The 23037-nt window shown below is 42.8% G+C and overlaps 1 protein-coding gene across 3 annotated transcripts in view; it reads left to right on the forward strand.

Annotated features, from left to right (window-relative positions):
- MYOM2 (myomesin 2) overlaps positions 1-23037 on the forward strand; it is a 119917-nt gene that overhangs the window by 4251 nt on the left and 92629 nt on the right. The window contains exons 1-2 of one of the 3 annotated variants that reach the window (XM_053286187.1): positions 8056-8169; positions 21540-21673. In XM_053286187.1, the coding sequence (XP_053142162.1) occupies positions 21567-21673 (107 nt within the window). In that variant the 5' untranslated portion in view covers positions 8056-8169; positions 21540-21566. Of the gene's footprint in view, positions 1-8055; positions 8170-8947; positions 8968-21539; positions 21674-23037 lie in introns of those variants that run through there. The other 2 variants (XM_053286189.1, XM_053286188.1) reach the window with 2 other exon arrangements.

Raw genomic sequence — 23037 nt, forward strand, 5'->3', positions numbered from 1 at the left:
CATTGGATTAGATCTCATTGGGATGGTAAACCTGTATCTGGGCTGTACCACTTCATACTGTTGGTAGGAGCTCACATAACTGATTCTTCCTCCATGCAATCAATCAATCAAAATTCCCCACATGAAATTCTAGCATATCTCAACTCATATCTCATATCTCATAGCTCAACTGTAACTTCTAACTAGTTTTCTGTGTGGAGGAAGTTCTTTTGTATACAGAACCATTCAAACAGGTATGCCTTTGTAGGCAGTCTAAAGTGGTACAGCCCAATCTCAGATTCCTTCCTCAGGGAGAGCTAGGCCATTGTGGTGGGAGAGAACATGCCTTTCACCTCTGGCTCGTTCGTCACTGACAGATATGCTGTTGGAGTGATGTGTGTCTCTAGCCCTATTCTGATATTATGTTGAACATTTGAACAATGCACGTACAGTGTACACAGGTACAATTCTTCACATGTTGTTGAACCTTGGTACAGGAGTACACTTCCTGTCTGTACCATCCATCTCAGGTGACTGTACCCAGGATTACTTTTTAAATTAACTAGGTGCAGTCATTCACATGAAAACATATATGAGTATACAGACACTCATACAACATAATAAGGGTATTCACATATGCAGCCTAACTCTGGCTAGGGCGGCCCAGCCTGGGTTAGGCTGCACATATGAAGTGCTGGGAATGAGGTAGCTCCCAGCGCTGCCCTCACACCAAGCTCCACTTTTTATGATGGCATTTAGCTGTAGTTCTCTGAACAGGGGTGTAGCAAGGTTGGAGTGGGCCCAGAGACAAGATTTTAAAATACACCCCCCCACACACACTGAAGCTCAGCTCATGAAGTAAAGAAATCTTAAATGACACTGAATAGTGGTAACAAAAAGCATAGTAAAATTTATATATCTATCTATCTCCTGTGTGCCACAATAGAACACCATCCTAAATTATTTTTTAAAAGGTTTTGTAAATTGTGGACGATGCAAGTAATTTAATGGTACTAGAGAAAGACGTGCTGTTCTGGTAGCTCCAGGTCTTAACACTCACATCCATTTCAGAGGATGAATACAACTGAAGGAAGCCTGGGCAGGTGCGTGGCTGGGGGAGTCAGTCATGTGACTTGCCTCTGAGGGGCCCCCCAAGGCAGTGGGCCCCCAGACAACTGTCTCCCCTTGCCCTATTATAGTTACGCCCCTGTCTCTGAACCTCAGCCGGCAATTGTCTGGGTGATTGCTGCTGGGTTAAATCGTTGCCCCCTGGCCTGCTGCCTTTCCCAGCAGTGAGCGAGCTGGAGGGCAGTGAGCTTGGGGAGGAGGAGCAGCTGCACCAAATGCAGCAGCTGCTCTAATGAAAGCGGCCACTATGCTCGTGACCCCGGGCACGAATGCCAGCCACTCATCTGGCAGGGAAGGCAGGTGAGCTCTTGCCTTCTCCACAGTGAAGTCGTTTGAAAGATCTCAATGTCTGAATAGGGCTTTGGTGGACAGGTCATCTATCGATGCCCTCCCACCGTCCTAAGCATTTGACTAATTTAAATAAGAAATGAAATATATTAGGCTGCAGAAGGTTGCCTATGGTGTACAGAGAATTTCACAACTGAAACGCATGGCAGCAAGGAAGATTCCCAACCAGCAATCTCGTGTTTGTTTGACTCCTGTAATTTCAGTAACATAGTGTCATTTCTGTTCTGTGGGTGAAAAATCTTAATAGACAGTTGAGACTTCAGAGATGACAACTGTAGATCTCAGAGAAATGTATATCTCTGAGAGAGTGAGGATGACAGACATACCAGCAGATAATCAGGCCTAGGAGATGTCAGACTAATTAAATCCTTTCAGTGACTGCTTCTGAGAAACAGGGATGCACCTGATTGTGCATACAAGTACCCAGATGCAGAGTCCTGATTGCCTACCAATGCACACATAACTCCTGTTTTCTTCAGTGGAGGGAGCAAAAAGGGACAAACTGCACATGACATTAATGTTGTTGCAAGCATATTAGGGCATAGATGCAGGAATACAGAACCAGAGCAGGGGCAACGTGTTGTAGGTCCTCTACCCTCCTGCCATGGTCATGATCTGGATCAGCCTCCATGCTTGTGCTATTTAGTAAATATCCTTGGCATGTTTGTAAGGAACTGTCAACAGCACATATAGTTTGGCCCTGAATGTGGAAGTCCATGTCGGCATTCATTGATGGGCTGATGGACCATATACTGGCAATGAGGGGGTGATGAACGGTGAGGTAGCCAAATTCAAAGGCGGCATCAAAGTAGTAAAATCCAAAGCAGGCCATGAAAAGCTCTAAAAGGACAACTCCAAATTGAGTGATAATGCAGTAGAGATGTGCATGAAACAAAAATTTCAATTTGTTTCAAATTCAAATCAAATTTGGATCTGGTCTGAAAATTTGATTAGAATTAGAATTTAATTTGAATTGATTTTGACCCTGTTTTGCTGCCTTTCTTAACCAATCAGGGTTCCTGAATGGTTTTTAAAATGTGCCAGATCACTCTCAAATCAAATTCAAATCAAATTTCAAAAATCTGATTCAAATTCAGATTGAATTGCCCTTTGAAGGAGTGATCCAATTTGAATTTGAATCACCCAGATTAGAGTCAAATCAATTTGAATCTGAATAGATTTGCACATCCCTACCAAGCAGTGTAAGTGCAAAGTGGGCACTGGGGACAAAATAAATCCTAGCACAGATGCTGATAGGTGTCTAAATACAGTCGTCCCTCGACTTACAAACTACTCAACATAAGTATTTTTCGAGTTACAAACGGCAGTTTTAGATCCGGTTTTAGATGCGGTTTTTTCGACTTACAAATTTTTAGATGGGGTTTCCTCGACTTACAAATTTTTAGATGGGGTTTCCTCGACTTACAAATTTTACATGCGGTTTCCTTGACTTGCCTGCCTGTTTACTGCCTGTTTATTCTTGAAAAGAAATGTTCCTGTGCAGTTTGCAAGCCTTACTGGGGGTCTGGGTCTTTTTTCTAGGCTCCAGAACGCATTAATCCGTTCCCAATGCATTCCTATGGGAAACTGCTTTTCGACTTACGAATTTTTTGACTTACAAATGTGCATTCGGAACGGATTAATTTCGTAAGTAGAGGGACCACTGTACTAAAGTGGCTTTAGCAACTCAGGGAAGGGATACTGGCTTATAATGGAAAAACCTAATTGACTGTAGCTGTTGTGGTGGGAATGTCTTTTAGTCAAAGAGGCTACCACAGTACAGAAAAGAGTGATCACACAGAGCATCTTGTCTATTAATAAGGCTTAGGGCAAGGACTTCCTCTGATTTTTATAACACATGCAACAATGACTGGGCAGCATCACACAGGTTTATAAACTTGTGCTTGAAGTAGAGAGGAACTTTGTGGGCTCAGCAGGTTTTGGGTTTTCTGAGCCTAACAAACCACAGCTAGTTGAATCATTTGACCCAGCCCACCGTCTAATTCCCATTTTACTCTCTGGCAAATCCTCACTAATTTTAGTGGAAATGAATAGCATTCATGAGCAGAAATGGTGGTAATCTATGGTAATGGCTGACATCTGGACTAATGAAGTGTTTGTAAGAACATTGTGTAGCTCCACAAAGTCATGGGGATTTTTGGAACTGCACTCTTGGGCAAAACTTCCCAGCAAGACATATGAATTGCACCACAGATTGTGCAACATTAGTCGGGAACCAAGGCTGGCCCTAAGATAAGTGCCTTTGGCAAACAGCCCCCCGCCCCGGTTAGTTAATCAGTGTTGCCCAGCAATGCCTATGAAAGGGTCCAGAGCTACTCCTCAATACTTTGTGACTTTGCTGCCAGTACCCTCCTGCCCCAGTTCTGGGAGGAGCCCACTGAAATCTCATGGGCCTTCTGCAGATTCTTGTTCTCTTTCTTTGCCCTCTCTTATTAAAAGAAGACCTTTCTGCTTTTTCCTTCCCAGCAGACAATACACTCCAGAAACAGCCAGTCACTAAGCTCAGCTTGTTGCCCTCTTCAGAGAGGTGCCCTAGCAACTGCCTGGCTCACTCACCCCTAAGACCAGCCCTGTCTGGAACACAAGCTCCTGACTTAGAGCCAGTAGCTAGCACATTTGTGCAAGTGCGCTGTTAGTTGGGTTGTCAGCCAATAACTCTGCCCCTTCACCAGCCTCCTCCTTAAGGCTGCAGTTCCATCAAGAAAAAGATTTATTGTCTTCTTTTTTTAATGAGAGAAATAGATGGAGAGAACTCCTTACTCAATTTCATCCATCTCCAGCCTCCTTACACACCACCCACCCACTCTCAATATCGCTCTAACCTGGTTTAACTTTCTTGACAATAACTACTTTATTTGACTGCCTCTAAATGCTATCAGAAGCCCTTGGAAAGCCAGCAATTAAATTTAATAGAAGTTATATTTCTTTCCTCTCCTGCACCACTAGATCTACCATCTGGTTTCACAATTGGTAAAAACTTTCAAATAACAGTGATGCTATATTAAAGCAGAACTCCATTCTGGCAAACGTTCCAATTTCTTTTCTCTTGTTTCCCTTTTTTCTGATGAACAATAGTCCACAGTCAGAAGTGAGACAGGTGCAGGAATCGGTTCATATACTTTGTTGTCCCTCTTTAAACAGGAATGATTTGTCCCCACTACAAATTCCTGCTGCTTTCACTTCAGTAGGAGTGCAACAACCTTGCATTGCAGACATAAAGCCAATGCTATTTCTCAGTTTGCTGTCTTCAGATCTGAAGATTTGTTTCCACTATTTCCATCAGCAATGAAAGTGAATATTTGGTCTTTGCTGTGTATGTATTTTGAAACCTCACTGTTTCTGCCTGCCAGTCTTTAAGTTATCCTCCCTCATTAGTAAAGTTTTGTTTTGTTTTGTTTTTTGCTTCTTAAATTTTTATTAGATTTTACAATAACTTTAACATTCAATTACATTCATTTCCTAACTCTACACATAGATAAATATTGACTTCCAGCTCACTTATCTGCACGGTTCACAATAACTATACATATAAGCCATTGCTATAATAGTTCAAAATATACAAACTGCATTCGATACTGCTCGATTTTACCCAACCTGACCTGATGCTATTACTATATTTCAAACCCTGTTGAAAAGTCCATATTGGGAAAATAATTCTTTAAATAAAGCAAAAAAAGGTTCCAAATCTTCTTTAAAGCATTTGAAATTATCGTCTCTTATAAGTGTTGTAAGCTTTGCCATCTCTGTATATTCCAAAATTTTTATCAGCCAGTCTTCTTTCGAGGGCATTTTAGTGTCTTTTCACTTTTGCGCATAAGCTATCCTGGCTGCTGTGGTTGCATATATAAAAAGTGTTAAATTTCTTCTAGGAAGCTCTCCTTCTATTATTCCCAGCAGGTAGGACTCTGGCCTTTTGAAAATGTCATTTTGAAAATTTTCTTCAGTTCGTTATATATCATATCCCAAAAGGCCTTTGCCCCCCCTGCACGACCACCACATATGAAGGAAAGTTCCTTCACATTCTCCACACTTCCAACATTTATTTGAAACATTTTTATACATCAACGCTAGTTTTTTCATTGTCAAATACCACCTATGCAGCAGCTTATAATAACTTCTCCCTCATTAGTAAAGTTAAATATGCTGGAGTGTTAACCTTTCCTCAGAGGACTTGCATCCTTAGCCTCTTTGTTTTCTTGCTTTAGAAGCTCCTCCAATTCATCAACACACAGAGCTGACCTAACAACTTTGGAGGGAACATGCTGTACTACCCAAAAGGGAAATGCAGAGTGTGAGCTAACCAGGAGCTTGGAGCAGGACTGAACCGCATGGTGTACTGTTCCTTGTGAGTTGCTGTTGCATCCCCACCCCAAGCAAATCACTAACACATTCATAGGCACATACTCCTTTCCTAAAGCTACTGTAGTTGAACTTGCCCATTGCTGTGCATGATGAGAAGCATGGGTACAAGTGAAAACTAGCCATTCCAGCTTACTTGGTGCACCACACACAGACTTTAGACTGAAGCTTCACAGTGGGTTTCACTCAGCCGTTCATTTGACCTAAACATATAATTGTCGATTCAGAAAATGACATCAACGCCAGAGTTTTGTTGTTCCTTTCTCAAAGAATTGATGTGAGCTTTGCAGGCTTGGGACAGCATCAGTTAAGCTGGCAACTGACAAGCAATACATGAAATGTGATTTAATTACCTTACATCTCAAAGTGCTCCGTTGGAACAAGTCCTACTCTATTTTTGGCAATCTATAGAAGATTTAGATGAGCACACAAAGGAAATCGTGTAGACGATGTTGAGAGATAGGAATAATTTCATTCACATACTCACCACATCAGAGCATTTCCCATCCTCTTGCTGTGCTTTCATCCAGCGTTTATCCTTTCCCATTTCCTTCCCTAAAATGATATAATTTGACCCATGTGGTGCCTCTCTATAGACATTACAGATTAACACAAACATGGACCACAGCAAAGAGCTGTATGGTACATTATACAGGCAATCCTAAAGTGGTGATGGGCAGCAGAATGTGGCCCCACATATTATATACGGTCAGTTCTAACTTATAGTTACTAGGTCATTAATTTTGATTTTCAGCTAACATAGCTGTCCGTTGCATTACTTTTTATGCTAGATGCCACAAACTTTTCAGTGTATTTTTATCCCTCTCACACACCCACTTGCATCTTGTCCTCACTCCTTCGCACATAAATTGTTATGGTATCTTGTTACCTTGAAACCAAAGATTAAAACTGTATGTGCATTCAATGCCCGCCCCCCCCTCCCCCCCGCCACCCCTTGTTCCTCTTTATATGGCTTTTTGTGCTGTGGAAGACTTAACTGCCAGGGGCACAATCCAGCCCAAAGTGAAGCACTTGCGGATTTTAAAAAGGAGAATTATAGTCCAAACTTGCTCAGGAGGATTTTCAGACAGCAGGCTTCACTGCAAGTTTACTGTGACATTTTACTGTGAATTAGAAGTGCCCCCCTCCCCCAAATGATGCAAAAAGTGATTCTTTTACCCTGGATATACATTGGACTACACTCTAATGTGCAATGAAAAACCTGAATCATGTGTGAAGTGTTTCCTGATAGCTTGCAGGGACTTGGGGGGTAAATCTGGCCAACATGTGAATGCACACCCTCCATTCCGGAGGAGATGCGAACTAAAAGCCCTGTGTTAAAAACGCCCAGGTTTGCTCAGAAGTAAATCCTATTGATTTTCATTGGACTTATTCTGAATACGTTGGATTAGAACTGCAGGCTTAAGCATGTGCTTAGGTTGCCAACATTGAAATGAACGTGGTGGAAAAATGGTCAACTTTGCCTAGCTTATCATCTCTACTGTAGTGTGGCCATCATTGCAAACTGCTGCTGAATCCTGCCTTTTTGATTTCTTACACTCTGAGCTCCTCTTCTCCTTCAGGATATATTCTGTATTCCTCTGCAGTTTTGTGTAATAAATGGACATCATTCCAATCTTCAAGCAAGTTAGCTGTACAGTACTGAAAACCTGGCAGCTGATGCTTTGGAGGCAGAGCTAAGAAGTGATCGTAGGAGCTGGCCTTGATACCTTCTCCATGTTAACGAGCTTTTTTTAACTTAGATGATGTGGCTTAACATATGGCAACCATGTTTTTGATAATCCAGGCAGCCCTTAAAGAGACTTTGGGGAGGATCAATTTACAGCTTGGCCACCACGGATGATCTCATGTCGGCCCTAATAAGATTTTAAAACTTAATGGCTCTTCGTTAGCCTTTTTAAACACTGTTGCTGCAAATCCACCTCTTGGATATTAAGTGGTATTTTATAAACATTTTCTTCCACATGACACTCTTTTTTAACATATCGTACAAAATACACAATTTTAATATATGTCAATAATTAATTGTCATGTATAAGGCTCAGCCCACCATAAAAAATGGGTTCCAAATGTGGTTACTTGGGAATGTTCTTTCTCTTCGATCACACTTTAATGCTTATTAGACAGATCTCTGGTTTGTAAGAGCAACTCAATTGATTCTATATATAGCATCATGGCTGTCCATAAATGGGAGGGAAGGGGGCAGTAGCCTTCCTTTAGAGTTAGATATTATTTTTGTTTTCCTCAGCCCAGAGCTTGGTAAGCTGGGCACGGCTGTTCTTCCTTCTGCTTTGCCATTTTGAGACCACACAGGTAAGTATGTGTTAGGTTTTTTTTTATGATATGCATGATTTAGAATAGAAGAAATGCTCTTTTGAAATAAGTATATTTGCTTTTGTGTGAAATTAATGACACATGTATCCAAGAACAGGCAGAAACAAGGATAAGTTGAATTGCGAACCTTTCATTGAATGTGCTTTCCAACTACTAAGGCTACAACCCTGCACACAGTTAGATGGCTTAAATCCAATTGATCTCTTAACTCCTGAGAGATTCTGAAGGAGCTTGATGGGCAAAAGAGTGCAACCTAATGGTCCAACCCAGCAGTCTTAGAGTCAATGAGCATGTAACATGTACATCAATAAAGGAATATTGAACCCTAGAGCCATTTACATGCAAACAAGTACAGATTCTTCCTTAAAGAGAAGTATATAAAATATCAATATGTACTTTATTTATATGGAACATCAATATGTACTTTATATGTACTTTATATTTTAGAGTGTGGTTATTAGAGATAGTTTGGGCAAAAGCTGTTACCAGAGTTGGCCAAGGAATTATTTTCAAGTAGCCAAAAATAATTGTTTTCAATTCAACAAAGATGCCATTAGCAAAAAATGTCAAAGCACTTGGTGTTTTGTTTTGTTTTAAATCCATATTCTGCCTGACCTATGTTTTCACCTCCTCTCTTTTAAAAGATGGAGTACTGTTGTTTGGCATGGTCTAGGGTATACTGCTTGGTATGTTTTTGTACCCAGTTTTGAGTTTGGAAGTGCAGTTCACGTTCCTGAAAGGATGCCTGCAAGAAAGAGGGACCATGGAATCAGATGAGTAAGTTACACAAGCCAATGAAAGTGTTGTAATGAAGGATAGCAGGAGTTGGGATGGCTGGAAGCACAACTCCTTCTCATCATCTCACTTGTTTCACCCTCTCTGCTGTCTAGTGCAAAGGACAGGAAGTATTCAAAGCACAACTGGAATCTTCAAACTTAACAGGGTGCCTACTGCAAATCCCTTTTGGCTGCAGGGAGTTTAGTGGATAAATTTTTCAGATTAATCCAAATTAGGCTGCAACAATTTGTAGGTCGATGAGTCCCTACTAAAGCATGTGGATATAGATCCAGACCAAATTATTCATGACTGAATCACATTGAAATTCATGGGACTTCAATTAGTCCTAACTAGCTTGTCTCATTTATTTCAATGGTGCTTAGTCATGACTAACTCAGTCTGGATCTTGCCCAATGCTTACAGCATTTTGTCATTGCGTATTTATAGCAGGTTGTAGACCCTAAGAGGAAAATTCACTTCTCCTCAACCCTAAATACTGCATATAAACCAAAAGGCAAAATTCCTTTCTTGTGCTCCCGAAATGGTATATTTTTCCATGTGATTAGGACAACGTAGCTCCATGACTCCCCTCCCCTCTCTCTTATCAAAGAATATTGTTTTCAGAGAAAGAATATGCACCCAGTGGCTTATGTGATTTTGAACTGTTTTAGTTCACCAGCTTCTCAACATGAGCAGGATGGGGATGTCATGGGGGTATGCCCATCCTGACATCACTTCAGGACATCCTGATGTGCTGTCAGGACATCTTTTAATTATGTGAGAGGGGCATTCATCTGAATTGCCCATCTATACACACTGTTTAAACAGGGTTTCGGAGTGCACGTAGAGATGTGTTTAAACAGTGAGGCTTTTCACACGAATGAGCAAAACCAGGCTAAGGGAGCTCAGCCCGGTTTTGCTTGCTTGTGAGAGCCACCAGGACCGCATCTGATCCAAGTGGCTACACAGAAGCAAATCCACCTACGGAGCCTCCTGATTAAATGAGGTTAAGGGATCGAGCGCTCCCTTGACCTCATTTAATTGATTGTGTGTCTGCTGCGGCTGCTTGCAGTTGCGGCGGTCACACTCAGGGGGGAGGTGCATTATTTGGATGGTGCATTATTTCTTGTGTGGTACATTATTTGGGCTCGGGGGTGTGCTGCTGCGCAGTGGCACTTCCCTGCACCTGACCCCTGGAGTGGCTGGACAAGCTGCAAGCAAGCCGCAGAAGAGCTGCCACTTGTCTGGGCAGGCGATCCACCCACCCAGCGAAGGGCAAGTGCTCATCTGAGGAGAGGGTGGGGCAAACCTGCTCTCCCTGCAGACTTCCGAGGAGCTCTTCTCATTGATTGTGAGAAGTGCTCCAGTGTTTTGGAGCATGTGAACTTTGGGGTGATACAAATAGGACAAGAGAACATATACATTTGATCAAATCGGTGACCATTTCAAAAGCAGGCATGTATAAAATAGTTTTTAAAAGCAACTTTCAATGGATATGAGTGTGTTCCTGGCAATTACTCTTTAACATATGTCTCTCATGGCCAACTATATTGTATTTTCCAAATTGATCTGGCTAAGTATAGACAACAAGGACCATTGGCCAGGTTAGGAAAACTATATGGAGTCAACCCAACCACACTCTCAATAAAATGAAAAAGCCCAAGGTAGCACACATGTGGTACTTTTGCCGATGCATGAAGGAAGCCAAGATAGCTCCTTAACTATTGCTTTGGGTGAGGCAGACTTTGGCTGAGCATGCTCTGGCAATTTCTGCCTCCAAGACGAGCAACAGGAGACATGGTGGACGTGGGCTGATGGAATGAACCATGGCCCAAGTCAAACCTCTGAGGCTCTTTCCTTCACTTCCTCTGGCTCTGCTGCCTGATTCACAAACAATGTAAGTTGAAAGCAAAAAGGAGACGGAAGTAAGCCTTTGTTTATTTTTATGTATTAAAAGAAAGTGTGTGTGTAACTCCATCCTGTGTAAAATTAATCATATATGGTTTTGTACATACCAAAACTCTTCTCACGTTAATTGAGAAAAGCCAGAGGGGAGTCTGTGGGGAAGAGGGATTAAACCTACCTTCCCCGCAGATGATCGAGTCGGGATTGCTGGGTGTGCTCCCATGTGCCCAGACAATTCCCCATGTGCCGAGGCAGTGGGGAGGGCCAAGGGCTGGGACGTGTCATCCGGGGCCCCGGAAATACAATGGCGCACTGCGAGAGTGGTGACACATTATGGGGATCCTCCCCTCCCTGTGCTCCCTCCCTCCCCTCCATGGACTTCAAGCAGCCATGGCTGCCACATGATCAAGAAAATGGGGTTAAGGGAGTGCTCGCACCCTTAACTTCATTTTCAAGGGTGCCTACATAAGTAGGCGGGTTTGCCACTGTGTGGCCCCTGGGGTCAGCCCCGATCCTGGCAATTCACATGCACTTGCAAAAACAGGCTGGGCAAGTGTGAATAGCCTCACTCTCTTCTGCTCCAGCTCCTTCACCAACCATGTGTGAATATATGCATGTAATTTATGGGGTGTGTCTGTATTGGTGTGTGCATGTAAGTGTGTGTATATGTGTGGGTGGAAGAGGAAGGCAAAAAGATGATTTTCATTTCCTAGCCCATCCACCATGTGTGTATAATTCATGGTGTGTCTGACCATGTTTTTGCAACATTCATTCATTCATTCATTTATTTCACATTTTATATCCCGCTCTTCCTCCAAGGAGCCCAGAGCGATGTACCACATATTTAGGTTTCTCCTCACAACAACCCTGTGATGTAGGTTAGGCTGAGAGAGAAGTGACTGGCCCAGAGTCACCCAGCAAAGATCATGGCTGGATGGGGATTTGAGCTCAGGTCTCCCTGGTCCTAGTCTAGCACTCTAACCACTACACCACGCTGGCTTATGTGTCTGCGTGTATGCATTCTCATGATGGGTGGAACAAAAGGATATAGGTTTATGCCTCGGGGGCCCCTCCTCACCATAATAAATCATATGCCACTTATATATTTATAGTAGTTTTAAAATAATATTTCTGTTGACAGCAGGAGCTCTGCACTAGGGAGATGAGGTCAAAAATACTACTTCTGTTAGGAATTTTCAACCAGAAGTCCAAAGCTATTCATGATGAAAGGACTTGCTATAAATGACATGATCGTCATTTTATAGAACTGTGGATTCTCAGGCTCTTGAAGTCTGTATTGAAATTGGACTAGCCTGGGTACATATGTGTTGTTGATCATCAGCTTCAGAGTTGACAGGAACAATGAGATTAGAACTCTGATTCTTTCTATTTGGGTTGTATGCATTAATCCACTATCTTCAATAAAGAATTTCTGGTGGCCATGGCCTGATCATAGCTAGAACTCTTCCCTAGCCCTTGAAGCCGCCTCCTCCATGTACTGGGAAAGCCGGGGCAGGGAGGTGGGATATCTGAAGGACAAGTCATAAACGGCTTGCTTACAACCGTTGTGCCTCATTTAAGAATTGAGATATTTGGCCCTCAGAAATGCTTGTAAGAAGCAGGAGGGTGATCTCTACAAATGGAAACAGCTAAATATTAATGATTAAAGCTAAGACCATTAAGGTCATTCTTTGCATTTTAACACATTTGACATGTATTGGCTTTTTGATTTGACAAGAACTATCTTATCTGTAGTCATTACTATTACAGTTGGTCTAGATCTGGGTCTAAGGCCTCCCTGCCCTTCCAACAATGATGTTTAAGAGGAAGACAACAACCAGGGTGACCTGCCTGACCCTTCCCTTAGTATAGGTTCCTTCTCTTTGCACAACCCCAGTCTATGACCAGGAGTGCTGCAAACAGAAATAACCTCAGTGTTGGTGGGAGTATCCTGCAAACAAGGTCTAGTCCAGGCCCTGTCTTGAAGGCTTCTCTGCTGGGATGCAGATGAGGCTGGCATTATAGCACCATGGGGTGCTCTCGCCGTATACACAGAGGGCTCCACTGTGGTTGCAAGTGCCAGAAATCCTGCAGAGCACTTCTTGAGTTGCATTTGCATAGAGGCCCCCATACCTCTGTGCATGGAGGTGGGGGCTAGATTAAAGATCAAATACTGTCTCTATGTACTGGAAAATGAATTATACAGAAAAAATATTTTTAAAATAAGCTTGTTACATATAAATTTAATTCTGATTCTCTCTGGCTTCTGGTGTGTGTGTGTGTGTGTGTGTGTAATTAAAATATATTCTTATCTTGCTTGCATACAAATTTAAACTGTTAGCAATTTGTAGCTCTGAATGTGCATATAGGTTGCTCCTAACCCATGTGCTCAAGCCTTCCACTTGAAACACTATTGTTTTGTGTTTGAAAAGGCTACTTGTAAAAACAGTGGTCAGATCTATATTTAACCAAATCCTGAAAAGGGGAATCATTTCTATGGTTATATACTTGTCTCATTTAGATTGTGACAGTGGAATTCTTAAGAAAGTCTCACCATAACAGAGTGATGGGAATTTTTTCCCCTTTTGTTAACTTATATGCACACAGCCAATTTCCATGGAACACACTTCAGACGTAAACAAGTTACTTGGGACTGTGTGCAAAGACTGGAACACCAGGAACTTGAGGGTGGGGGCTTGAGAGTGGGTGGTGGGCAAGGCAGCAGAAGCTCACTTCATATTTGCATAGCTGATGAAATTTTATATAAGAACAACATACAATAGCAATTTGTTGCTCATCAAATTGTGTCAGCTTCTGAAGCTCTTTGTATACTCCTCCACAAGGTGCATACTCCAGGATAAGGTAGACTCTCATAGCATCATGGAAATAGCCATATAAGTGGAGAATATTGGGATGCCAAAGATGAGATTTTATTTCTACTTCTTGCTGCAGCTGATGTTTTACACCTTCTTTTTGTAACTGTATTTTAAACAAAGCCTTCAGTGCGAGGATGAATTTGATTTCTTTTTCACGAGCCAGATACACATATACTAAATTACCCTTTCCCCAAAGGAGGACCACTCTCAAAGCAACCACTGTTTTTTTGTTGTTTCAGTTTTTGGATTTGATGTTCCTAAGCCCCACCTTCCTTTCTAACTGAAATTTCAATGCATTGAAGTGCCTGGTTTAATTTTCTCAAGCCAGCCAGAAAACGGATAATATGAAATACACTGAAGCTCTAGTTAGATTTTATGGGGCCCTTAATGTGCATGCAGTCAGAGGTGTGAAAAATCTTATGCAGTCAGTCTCCCTTCTGTTTCTAGCCGCCAAGAAAGTCAGAGAAAGTAATAGGCTTTCCCTGTTTCTCAAGGGAGCAATAAGGAATGACCTTGCGGCATCTCCTGACACTCTTAGAGAAATGCAGTTGGCACTCTCTCCCACATAAAAAAAAGGAGTACTTATCAAGTTCCTCTTGAGCACCACATGTGTAGTTTTTAGTGAGACCAATATGTAGATAAGGTCTCCCTACGAAAGCTGACCTAAGTAAGAACTTGAAGTTCTGACCCAGAATGCTCTCCAGACCTGGTAATAACTTCAGCCACCACTGTAACCTGATCACCTCTGGTGTGGAATGTGATGCATGCACTACTGCTTATAGCAGTACAACCTAGCCATTTAGGACAGGAAGTGAAGAACTCTTACATCCAATTAAAATTTTGGGTAAAATTTGGACAGGCAGGAAGTGATACTGAAGGCCAGGAGATTGGTGATACCACATCTTCACAAGTTTCAAGAAGTGATAGTAGTAATCATCTTGAATTTTGAATAAGCAGAACTGGCTTTGCTAGCACAGTAGATTCTCTCAGTGTTTGGTAATTAGTTTAATGCTGATTCAGTCACAGTGAGAAGCCTGCCACCTACAGAAAAGCAGTAACATTGCTTCCAGCAGGTTCCCTATTTTAATCATATCAAACCCAACCATGCTTTGAACATAACATAAGAACAGCCCTGCTGGATCAGGCCCAAGGCCCATCTAGTCTAGCATCCCATTTTGCACAGTGGCCCACCAGATGCTGCTGGAAGCCACAGGCAGGAGTTGAGGGCATGCCCTCTCTCCTGCTGTTACTGCCCCACAACTGGTACCCAGAGGCACCCCACCCCCAAGACTGGAGGTGGCCTACAGCCCTCCGACTAGTAGCCATCAATAGACTTCTCCTCCATGAAGTTATCCAAACTCCTTTTAAAGCCATCCAGGTTGTTGGCTGTCACCACATCTCGTGGCAGAGAATTCTACAAGTTGATTATGCGTTATGTGAAAAAGTACTTCTGTTTGTTGGTCCTAGATTTCCCAGCAATCAATTTCATGGGATGACCCCTAGTTCTAGTGTTAGAAGAAGAAGAATTTGCCTGGAATGGATGTTAAGCTAACCGGCCTGTAATTTCCCGTATCACCCCTGGATCCCTTCTTGAAAACTGGTGTTACATTTGCTACTCTCCAGTCCTCTGGTACAGAACCTGATTGCAGGGATAAGTTATATATTTTAGCAAAGAGGCCAACAATTTCACATTTGAGTTCTTTGAGGACTCTTGGATGGATGCCATCCGGGCCTGGTGATTTGTTAGCTTTCAGTTTTTCAAGACAGTTTAGAACATCATCTCTCGTCACTTCTATCTGACTCAGTTCTTTAGCCCCCATCCTCGAAAAGTCTGGTTCATGAACAGGTATATGCTCAGTATCCTTTGCCGTGAAGACGGAAGCAAAGAACTCATTTAGCTTCTCTGCAACCTTCATATCCTCCTTAATAATCCATTTCACTCCCTCATTGTCTAAGGTCCAACTGCCTCCCTGGCAGGTTTCCTGCTTCTGATGTATTTAAAGAAGTTTTTATTATTCCCCTTGATGCTTTTAGCTAAATGTTCCTCAAACTCTCTTTTTGTCTCCCTTATTGTTGCCTTGCATTTCTTTTGCCAGAGTTTGTATTCCTTTCTGTTCTCTTCATTTGGGCAGGCCTTCCAATTTCGGAAGGAAGTCTTCTTCTCTTTTATGGCTTCCTTGACATTACCATTAACCATGCTGGCATCTTCCTGGACTTAGTGGTACCTTTACTCTTTTTGGGGTATACAATCTACCTGAGCTTCTAGTACTGTGGTTTTGAGTAAACTCCATGCACTCTGGAGCGAAGTGACTTTCCTGATTTTCCCTTTCAGCTTCCTTTTCACCATACTCCTCATTTTAGAGAAGTTTCCTCTTCTGAAATTCAAAATGTCTGTTTTAGACTTCCTTGGTGATTCTCTCCCCACATGTATGCTGAATTTGATGGCACTGTGGTCACAGTTCCCTAAAGGGTCAATGACACTGACATCCTGCACCAGATCCTGGGTGCCACTCAGAATTAAGTCCAAGGTTGCCTTCTCTCTGGTCGGTTCCAAGACCAACTGTTCTAGGGCACAGTCATTTAGCGTATCTAGAAATTTGACCTCTTTGTCATGACCTGACTGTGAATTTACCCAGTCTATGTGTGCGTAATTGAAGTCACTCATTATTATAGCCCTGCCTCTCCTTGATGCCTCCCTGATTTCCTGCTGCAACTCCCTGTCACTGTCAGCGTTTTGATCAGGAGGGCGATAGCATGTCCCCAGTAGCACGTTCTCTTTCAGGCCTTGTATTGTCACCCACAGGGTTTCTGTGAATATGCTTTAAAAGTGGCCCCTTGATATACAGAGGAGTTACGGGGTCTGAAGCAGCAAAGTAGGAGACTGGAGCGCAAGTGGAGGAGAACTCGGCTTGAATGTGACAGGACACAGCATAGAGGTTTATGAAGGTTCATTTGAAGGTTTGTGTGGAGGCAGTGCGTACGGCAAAAATAAATAAATTCTGGTCTGTGTGCATTGTTTCTGCAGGTTCGCATCCTGCAGAGCTGTCCTGAGTTGCTCCTTCCAATTGCTCCTTCCAATTCAAACCAATCCCCAGGGACTTTGTTCTGCTGCAATGCTTTTAATGGGTTCTTTGCGGACAAAATATCTTGTATCCGGGCCGACTTGGACTCCACTGTTTCTGCAGAGTCTATTAAGGTGGTGTCCAGCAATCCCTCTTGCAGTATTACATTGGATCAGTTTCAATCTGTGATGCCTGATGACGTGGACAAGCTGCTTGGGGCAGTGAGGCCTACTACTTGTTCTCTGGATCCTTGCCTGACTTGGCTGCTTCTATCTAACTAGAGATTGTTAGAGATGGCCTAGTTTATATCATTAGCTTATTGTTGAGGGAGGGTAGGATGTCTCCTTGTTTGAAGGAGGCAGTGATTAGACCACTTCTTAAGAATTCCCTAGATCCATCAGTGATGCATAGTTATAGGCAAAAGTTGGGCAAAGTGATTGAGAGAGTGGTTGCTAACCAGCTCCAGGCAGTTTTGGAGAAAACTGATTATCGAGACCCATTTCAAACTGGCTTTAGAGTGGGCTATGAGGTTGAGTCTGCTTTGGTCGGCCTTATGGATAACCTTTACTAGGGAATCGACAGAAGGAGTGTAACTCTGTTGGTTCTTTTGGATCTCTCGGAGGCGTTTGATACCATTGACCATGGTATCCATCTGGATCGCCTGGGGGAATGGGGGATAGGAGGCACTGCTTTGCAGTGTTTCCGCTCCTCTCTCTCAGGCAGATTCCAGATGGTGGAGCTTGGTGGCAGTTCCTCTTTAAAATGGGAGTTACTATATGGAGTCCCTCAGGGCTCCATTCTGTCACCAATGCTTTTTAATATTTACATGAAACCGCTGTGTGAGGTCATCAGGAGATTTGGTGCAGGGTGTTATCAGTATGCGGATGACACCCAAATCTATTCCTCCTCCTCCTCCTCCTCCTCCTCCTCCTCCTCCTCCTCCTCCTCCTCCTCCGGAAATGGCATTCATTCTCTAAATGCCTGTCTACAGGCAGTAATGGGCTGGATGAGGGATAACAAATTGAAGCTGAATCCAAGCAAGATGGAGGTGCTCATTGTGTGGGATTGGAATTTAAGGGATGAGTTAGATCTTCCTGCACTGGATGGGGTTACACTCCCCCAGAAGGAACAGGTACGCAGCTTGGGAGTGCTCTTGGATCCAGGCCTCACCCTGGTATCTCAGGTGGAAGCTATGGCCAGGAGTCCTTTCAATCAACTTTGGCTGATTTGACAGCTGCATCCATTCCTTGAAGAGAATGATCTCAAAACAGTGGTGCATCAGCTGGTAACCTCCAGGCTCAACTACTGCAATGTGCTCTATGGGGGGCTGCTTTTGTACGTAGTTCAGAAACTTCAGTTAGCTCAAAATGCAGCTGCCAGAGTGGTCTCTGGGGTAACCCTGAGAGACTATATTATGCCTGTCTTAAAACAGTTGCACTGGCTGCCATTATGTTTCTGGGTGAAATACAAAGTGCTGGTTATTACCTTTAAAGCTCTGAATGGTTTGGGTCTGGGCTACCTTAGAGAGTGCATTCTACTCATTGAGGTCATCTGGAAAGCTCCATTTCCAGTTACCACCAGTACGTCTGGTGGCGACTAGGAACTGGGCCTTTTCTGTAGCCGCTCCTGGCCTATGGAACGCACTCCTGGCAGATATCCGTAGTTTAGGCTTGCTGTCAGCCTTTAAGAGAGCCCTAAAAACTTATTTGTTTGGCCTGGCCTTCCAAGGTTTACAAAGTGTTTTAAAAAGTATTTTAATTGGGTTTAAATGGTTTTAATTGTTTTTGAATTGTTTTTATATTGTTTTTAGCACTGTGTTTTGAATTGTGTGTTTTTATATCTTTTTAAAGTTGTTGTACACCACCCAGAGCCTTTGGATGGGGTGGTTTACAAATGTAATAAATACATAATAAATAAATGATAAATTGATTGTTTGATTGATTAAGTGCCATCAAGTTGCTGTCGACTCATTGTGACCACAAAGATAGATTCTCTCCAGGATAATCTGTCTTAAACTTGCCCTCTAAGGTCTCTCAGTGGTATATTCATTGCTGTCATAATCAAGTACATCCACCTTGCTGCTGGTCATCCTCTTCTTCTCTTTCCTTCAACTTTTCCCAGCATTATGGACTTCTCAAGGGAGCTGGGTTTTCACATTATGTTTCTGAAGTATGATAGTTTGAGCCTGGTCATTTGTGCCTTGAGTGAACATTCTGGATTGATTTGTTTGATGATCAATTTGTTTGTTTTCCTGGCTGTCCATGGTATCCTTAAAAGTCTTCTCCATCACCAAAGTTCAAAAGCATCAATGCTTTTTCTATCTTGCATCTTCAAAGTCCAGCTTTCACATCCACAGACTCTCATGGGGAAAACCATTGTCCAAACGATTCTAATCTTTGTAGGTATAGACACGTCACGGCATCTAAATATCCTTTCCAAGGCTTTCATTGCAACCCTACCAAGTGCTAGTTTGTGGCCTATTTCTTGACTGCTGGATCCTTTACTGTTGATGGCCAATCCTAAAAGGCAGAAGCTATCCACCACTTCAATGTCTTCATTATTAATTCTGAGGCTGGTTGCTGTACCCGTTGTCATTAGTTTAGTCTTCTTGACATTTAGTCATAGCCCCATTGTTTCACTGTATCCTTGACTTTCATTACTACTGCTTGCAGATCATCCGCATTCTCAGATATCAGAGTGGTGTCATCAGCGTAGCACAGGTTATTAATGCTTCTTCCTTCAGCTTTAAAACTATGCTTATCTTCTTCCAGTCTAGCTTCTCTCAGTATATGTTCAGAATTTAAGTTGAATAAATAAGGAGAAAGTAGATAGCCTTGTCGTACTCCTTTGCCAATCTGGAAGCAGTCTGTTTCACCATGTTCTGTCTGGACTGTGGCTTCCTGTCCTTTGTATGGATTTCTCATGAGAATAACGAAATGTCCTGGGACACCCATTTTTCTAAGGATATTCCACAAGTTGACATGCTCAACGCAATCGAAGGTTTTTCTTTAGTCAATGAAGCACATATTGACTTCTTTTTGGTATTCTTTGTCTTTCTCAATTATCCAGCGTGCATCAGCAATGATATCTCTTGTTTCTCGTGCATAAAACTCATCAACTTCCTCTTCTTCTGCATCAGTTGTTGGGTCATGTTAAAGGGTTGTCCACGAAATTGAATTGATATTAGTCAGTCACTGACCGCATTAAACCCAAGTACTATCATTGCTATATCCTTCCTGACTATGAAAGCAATACCGTACTTTCTTTGGTTTTTGTGTCCAGGGTAGTAAATGGTATGATTTCTGACTAAAGTGTTCAATTCCAGTCCATTTTAATTCAGTGATGCTCGAGATGCCAATCTGTAGTCAATTCATTTCATCTCTCACTGTGTCGAGCTTTGCTATATTCATGCTTCTTATGTTCCATGTTCCCATTGTAATTCTGTCTTTGCAGCTTTGGATTTTCTTTTCCTGCACGGCAACATCAGCTGCTAGATGTTCAAAAGGCTTTAGTCTAAGTGCATCATAAACACCATTGGTACTCTGAGAGATCCTCAGCTGTGAGGGGCCCTTCATCTGGCACCACCTCGGCAATCGTTCTATTTTGTCTATCCTTGTGGTTTTCTTGGTAAAATACAGGAGTGATTACCATTGCCTTCTCCCATGCAGTATGAAATGATGCCTTTGACGTGATTGTCCACCTCCAACCCTAACCCTGCCACAGCCCCTGCTTTGCTCAGTGTCAGCCATCCACTCTCATCCCCCCATCCCCATTGCTTGCTTGCTCACTCGCCCCTCCCCGCTGCTTGCTTGCTTACTCCCTGCTCACTCTCTCACTCTCCCCCTCCCCACTGCTTTGATCTCTTACTTGTCCTTGCTCACTTATCCCACCCCCCACCGGTTGCCCCCTCCCCGCTGGTTGCTCACTTGCTTGCCCCCTCCCCATTGCTTGCTTGCTTGCTCCCTCCCTCCCCGAGGCTCACTCACTTGCCACTCCCTGCTGCTTGCCACTCCCTGCTGCTCACTCACTCACTCCTAGCTCACTCTCTCACTCACCCCTCCCCACTGCTCTCTCACTCGTCCCCTCCCTGCTGCTCACTTTGCCCCCTCCTCGCCACTCACTTGCTCATCCCCTCTTCACCACTTGCTCACTCATTTGCCCCTACCTGCTCCTCTTCCCTATCTGCATTTGGAACCCCCACTGCCGAATCACCATGGATGGCACTTCTCTTCTGTTACCTCTGATTAGTATAGCACTGTGTGGGTGGGGCTTGCCCACACAGTGATTTTTGTGACTTTAGTGTATTATATGTATAGATTGTCTGACACTTTGCTGTAACATTCCAATTTGGTGGATGAGGGTATGAAATGGGGAGCTGGAAGAATTTTAGGGGGAACACCTGCTACCCTTTGCAGTCATCCATGATTGCCCATAAGGTCTCAGTCTTATACACACTTACCTTGTAATGTGTCTCATTCAGTCTAGCAGGACTTTCTTCCAAGTAAACATGCATAGTACTGGGAGTGTGGGTCTCAGCATAGAATTTTTACATTGAATCCAGTGTGTTTGGTAATATTTGCCATCATCTTATACTACCGCAGCAATTGGCATTCCCTGTCAAAATGTCTTGTTTTGGTGCTGCAGCCCATTTTAGCATCAGATTGTAAGGAAAACAATAAAGTAGGTTGAAAGCCTAGGTTAAATATAAGTGCCACTGTTTCTTTCAAAGGGCCAGTGAGCTGCAGCAGATTCCAAGATGTCTTCGAAGAGAGTGCCATTCTACCAAAAGAGACACAAGCATTTTGATCAATCGTATCGCAATATTGAGACAAGGTACTTGCTCCAAGAATATGCAGCAAGGAGGTAAGCACTGCACTTCCCACTACCATGTGAACATGACTTTTCTGCTTGGCCTATACTGTATGACCATGCATAAGCTCTGACCCATGAAGATGCATGAATTTGTAGGAAGGGTTGATTTTAAGGGTTTAGTGCTGTTGTGTCGGTATGGGGAGGGTGCTCAATGGCAGAGCACATGCTTTGCACACAGAGGGTCCCAGCACCTCTGTGCATTTCTTGGTAAGCAATGGGAAAGACTTCTGTGCCTGAAATTCTGGGGAGGCACTGATAGGTCAGTGTAGGCAATACTGAGCTAGCTGAACCAATGGTCTGGCCAGCTTCCTAAAACAACTCCATATCTGCATACTAGTCACTTACCCTTTAAATGATGCTGGATTTTATGTACGCATTTATTAAAATATTTAAGTCTTACCTTTCTGTGCTAAGCAAAATGATGCTTCAAGGCAGCTAAAACCATCACAAAGACAATATCAATAAAACAAAAAACTGATGACCATTCCAAGGTATCTACTTACAAAGGACATGCAAAGGTGCTTACACACTACATGTGTTGAAGATGATCAGGGCCAGTCTCAGAAAAGTTACTGCATGGCTTAGAAGGCTTGTAAATGGTGTAGCAATGTGGTTTTGTACTTAAGCAATATGAAGATCTCTCTTGATAAGCAGTGAAAAACTGGGCAGACAAATCCAAGCACAGGATATTGTTTTAACAGCTACTGAGAAAACTGCTTCTTTAGTTACAGCAGCTCAAATGAGTGTATAGCTAAAATGACACCTACTAGTATTATTTCTCCAGATCTGAATTTCATTATAAAATAATTTGTGCCGTCAAGTCGGTGTCGACTCCTGGCGCCCACAGAGCCCTGTGGTTGTCTTTGGTAGAATACAGGAGGTTTACCATTGCCATCTCCCGCACAGTATGAGATGATGCCTTTCAGCATCTTCCTATCACTGCTGCCCAATATAGGTGTTTCCCATAGTCTGGGAAACATACCAGCGGGCATTCAAACCAGCATCCGCTTGCTCCCCAGTTACTTCCCCACTGTGCCATTAGATGGCTGGGGGAATTTCCCTCTTTGAACTCTATTGCAAGTACATCCTCTTCATGGCTATTAAGCATTCTTCTTAAACATGTAGGTGTATTTGTTGGCATTGAGAGAGAGAAAAAATCACATTCTGGATACAATTATTTTCCAAAATTCAAATATGAATTTCCTGAATGTCCTCAAGTTTTTATGAGGTTTTTGTTTGAACAGTGAAACTTCATTTTTTTCCTGGTTGATGAAATGTTAGTTTCATTTGTTGAAACCTGAAGTTTGAGTTTTGCAACCTGTCAAAGGTAATTAGAATTCTTGTCACAGATTAAT

The sequence above is a fragment of the Hemicordylus capensis genome, chromosome 1, assembly GCF_027244095.1.
Source record: "Hemicordylus capensis ecotype Gifberg chromosome 1, rHemCap1.1.pri, whole genome shotgun sequence".
Lineage (NCBI taxonomy): Eukaryota > Metazoa > Chordata > Lepidosauria > Squamata > Cordylidae > Hemicordylus > Hemicordylus capensis.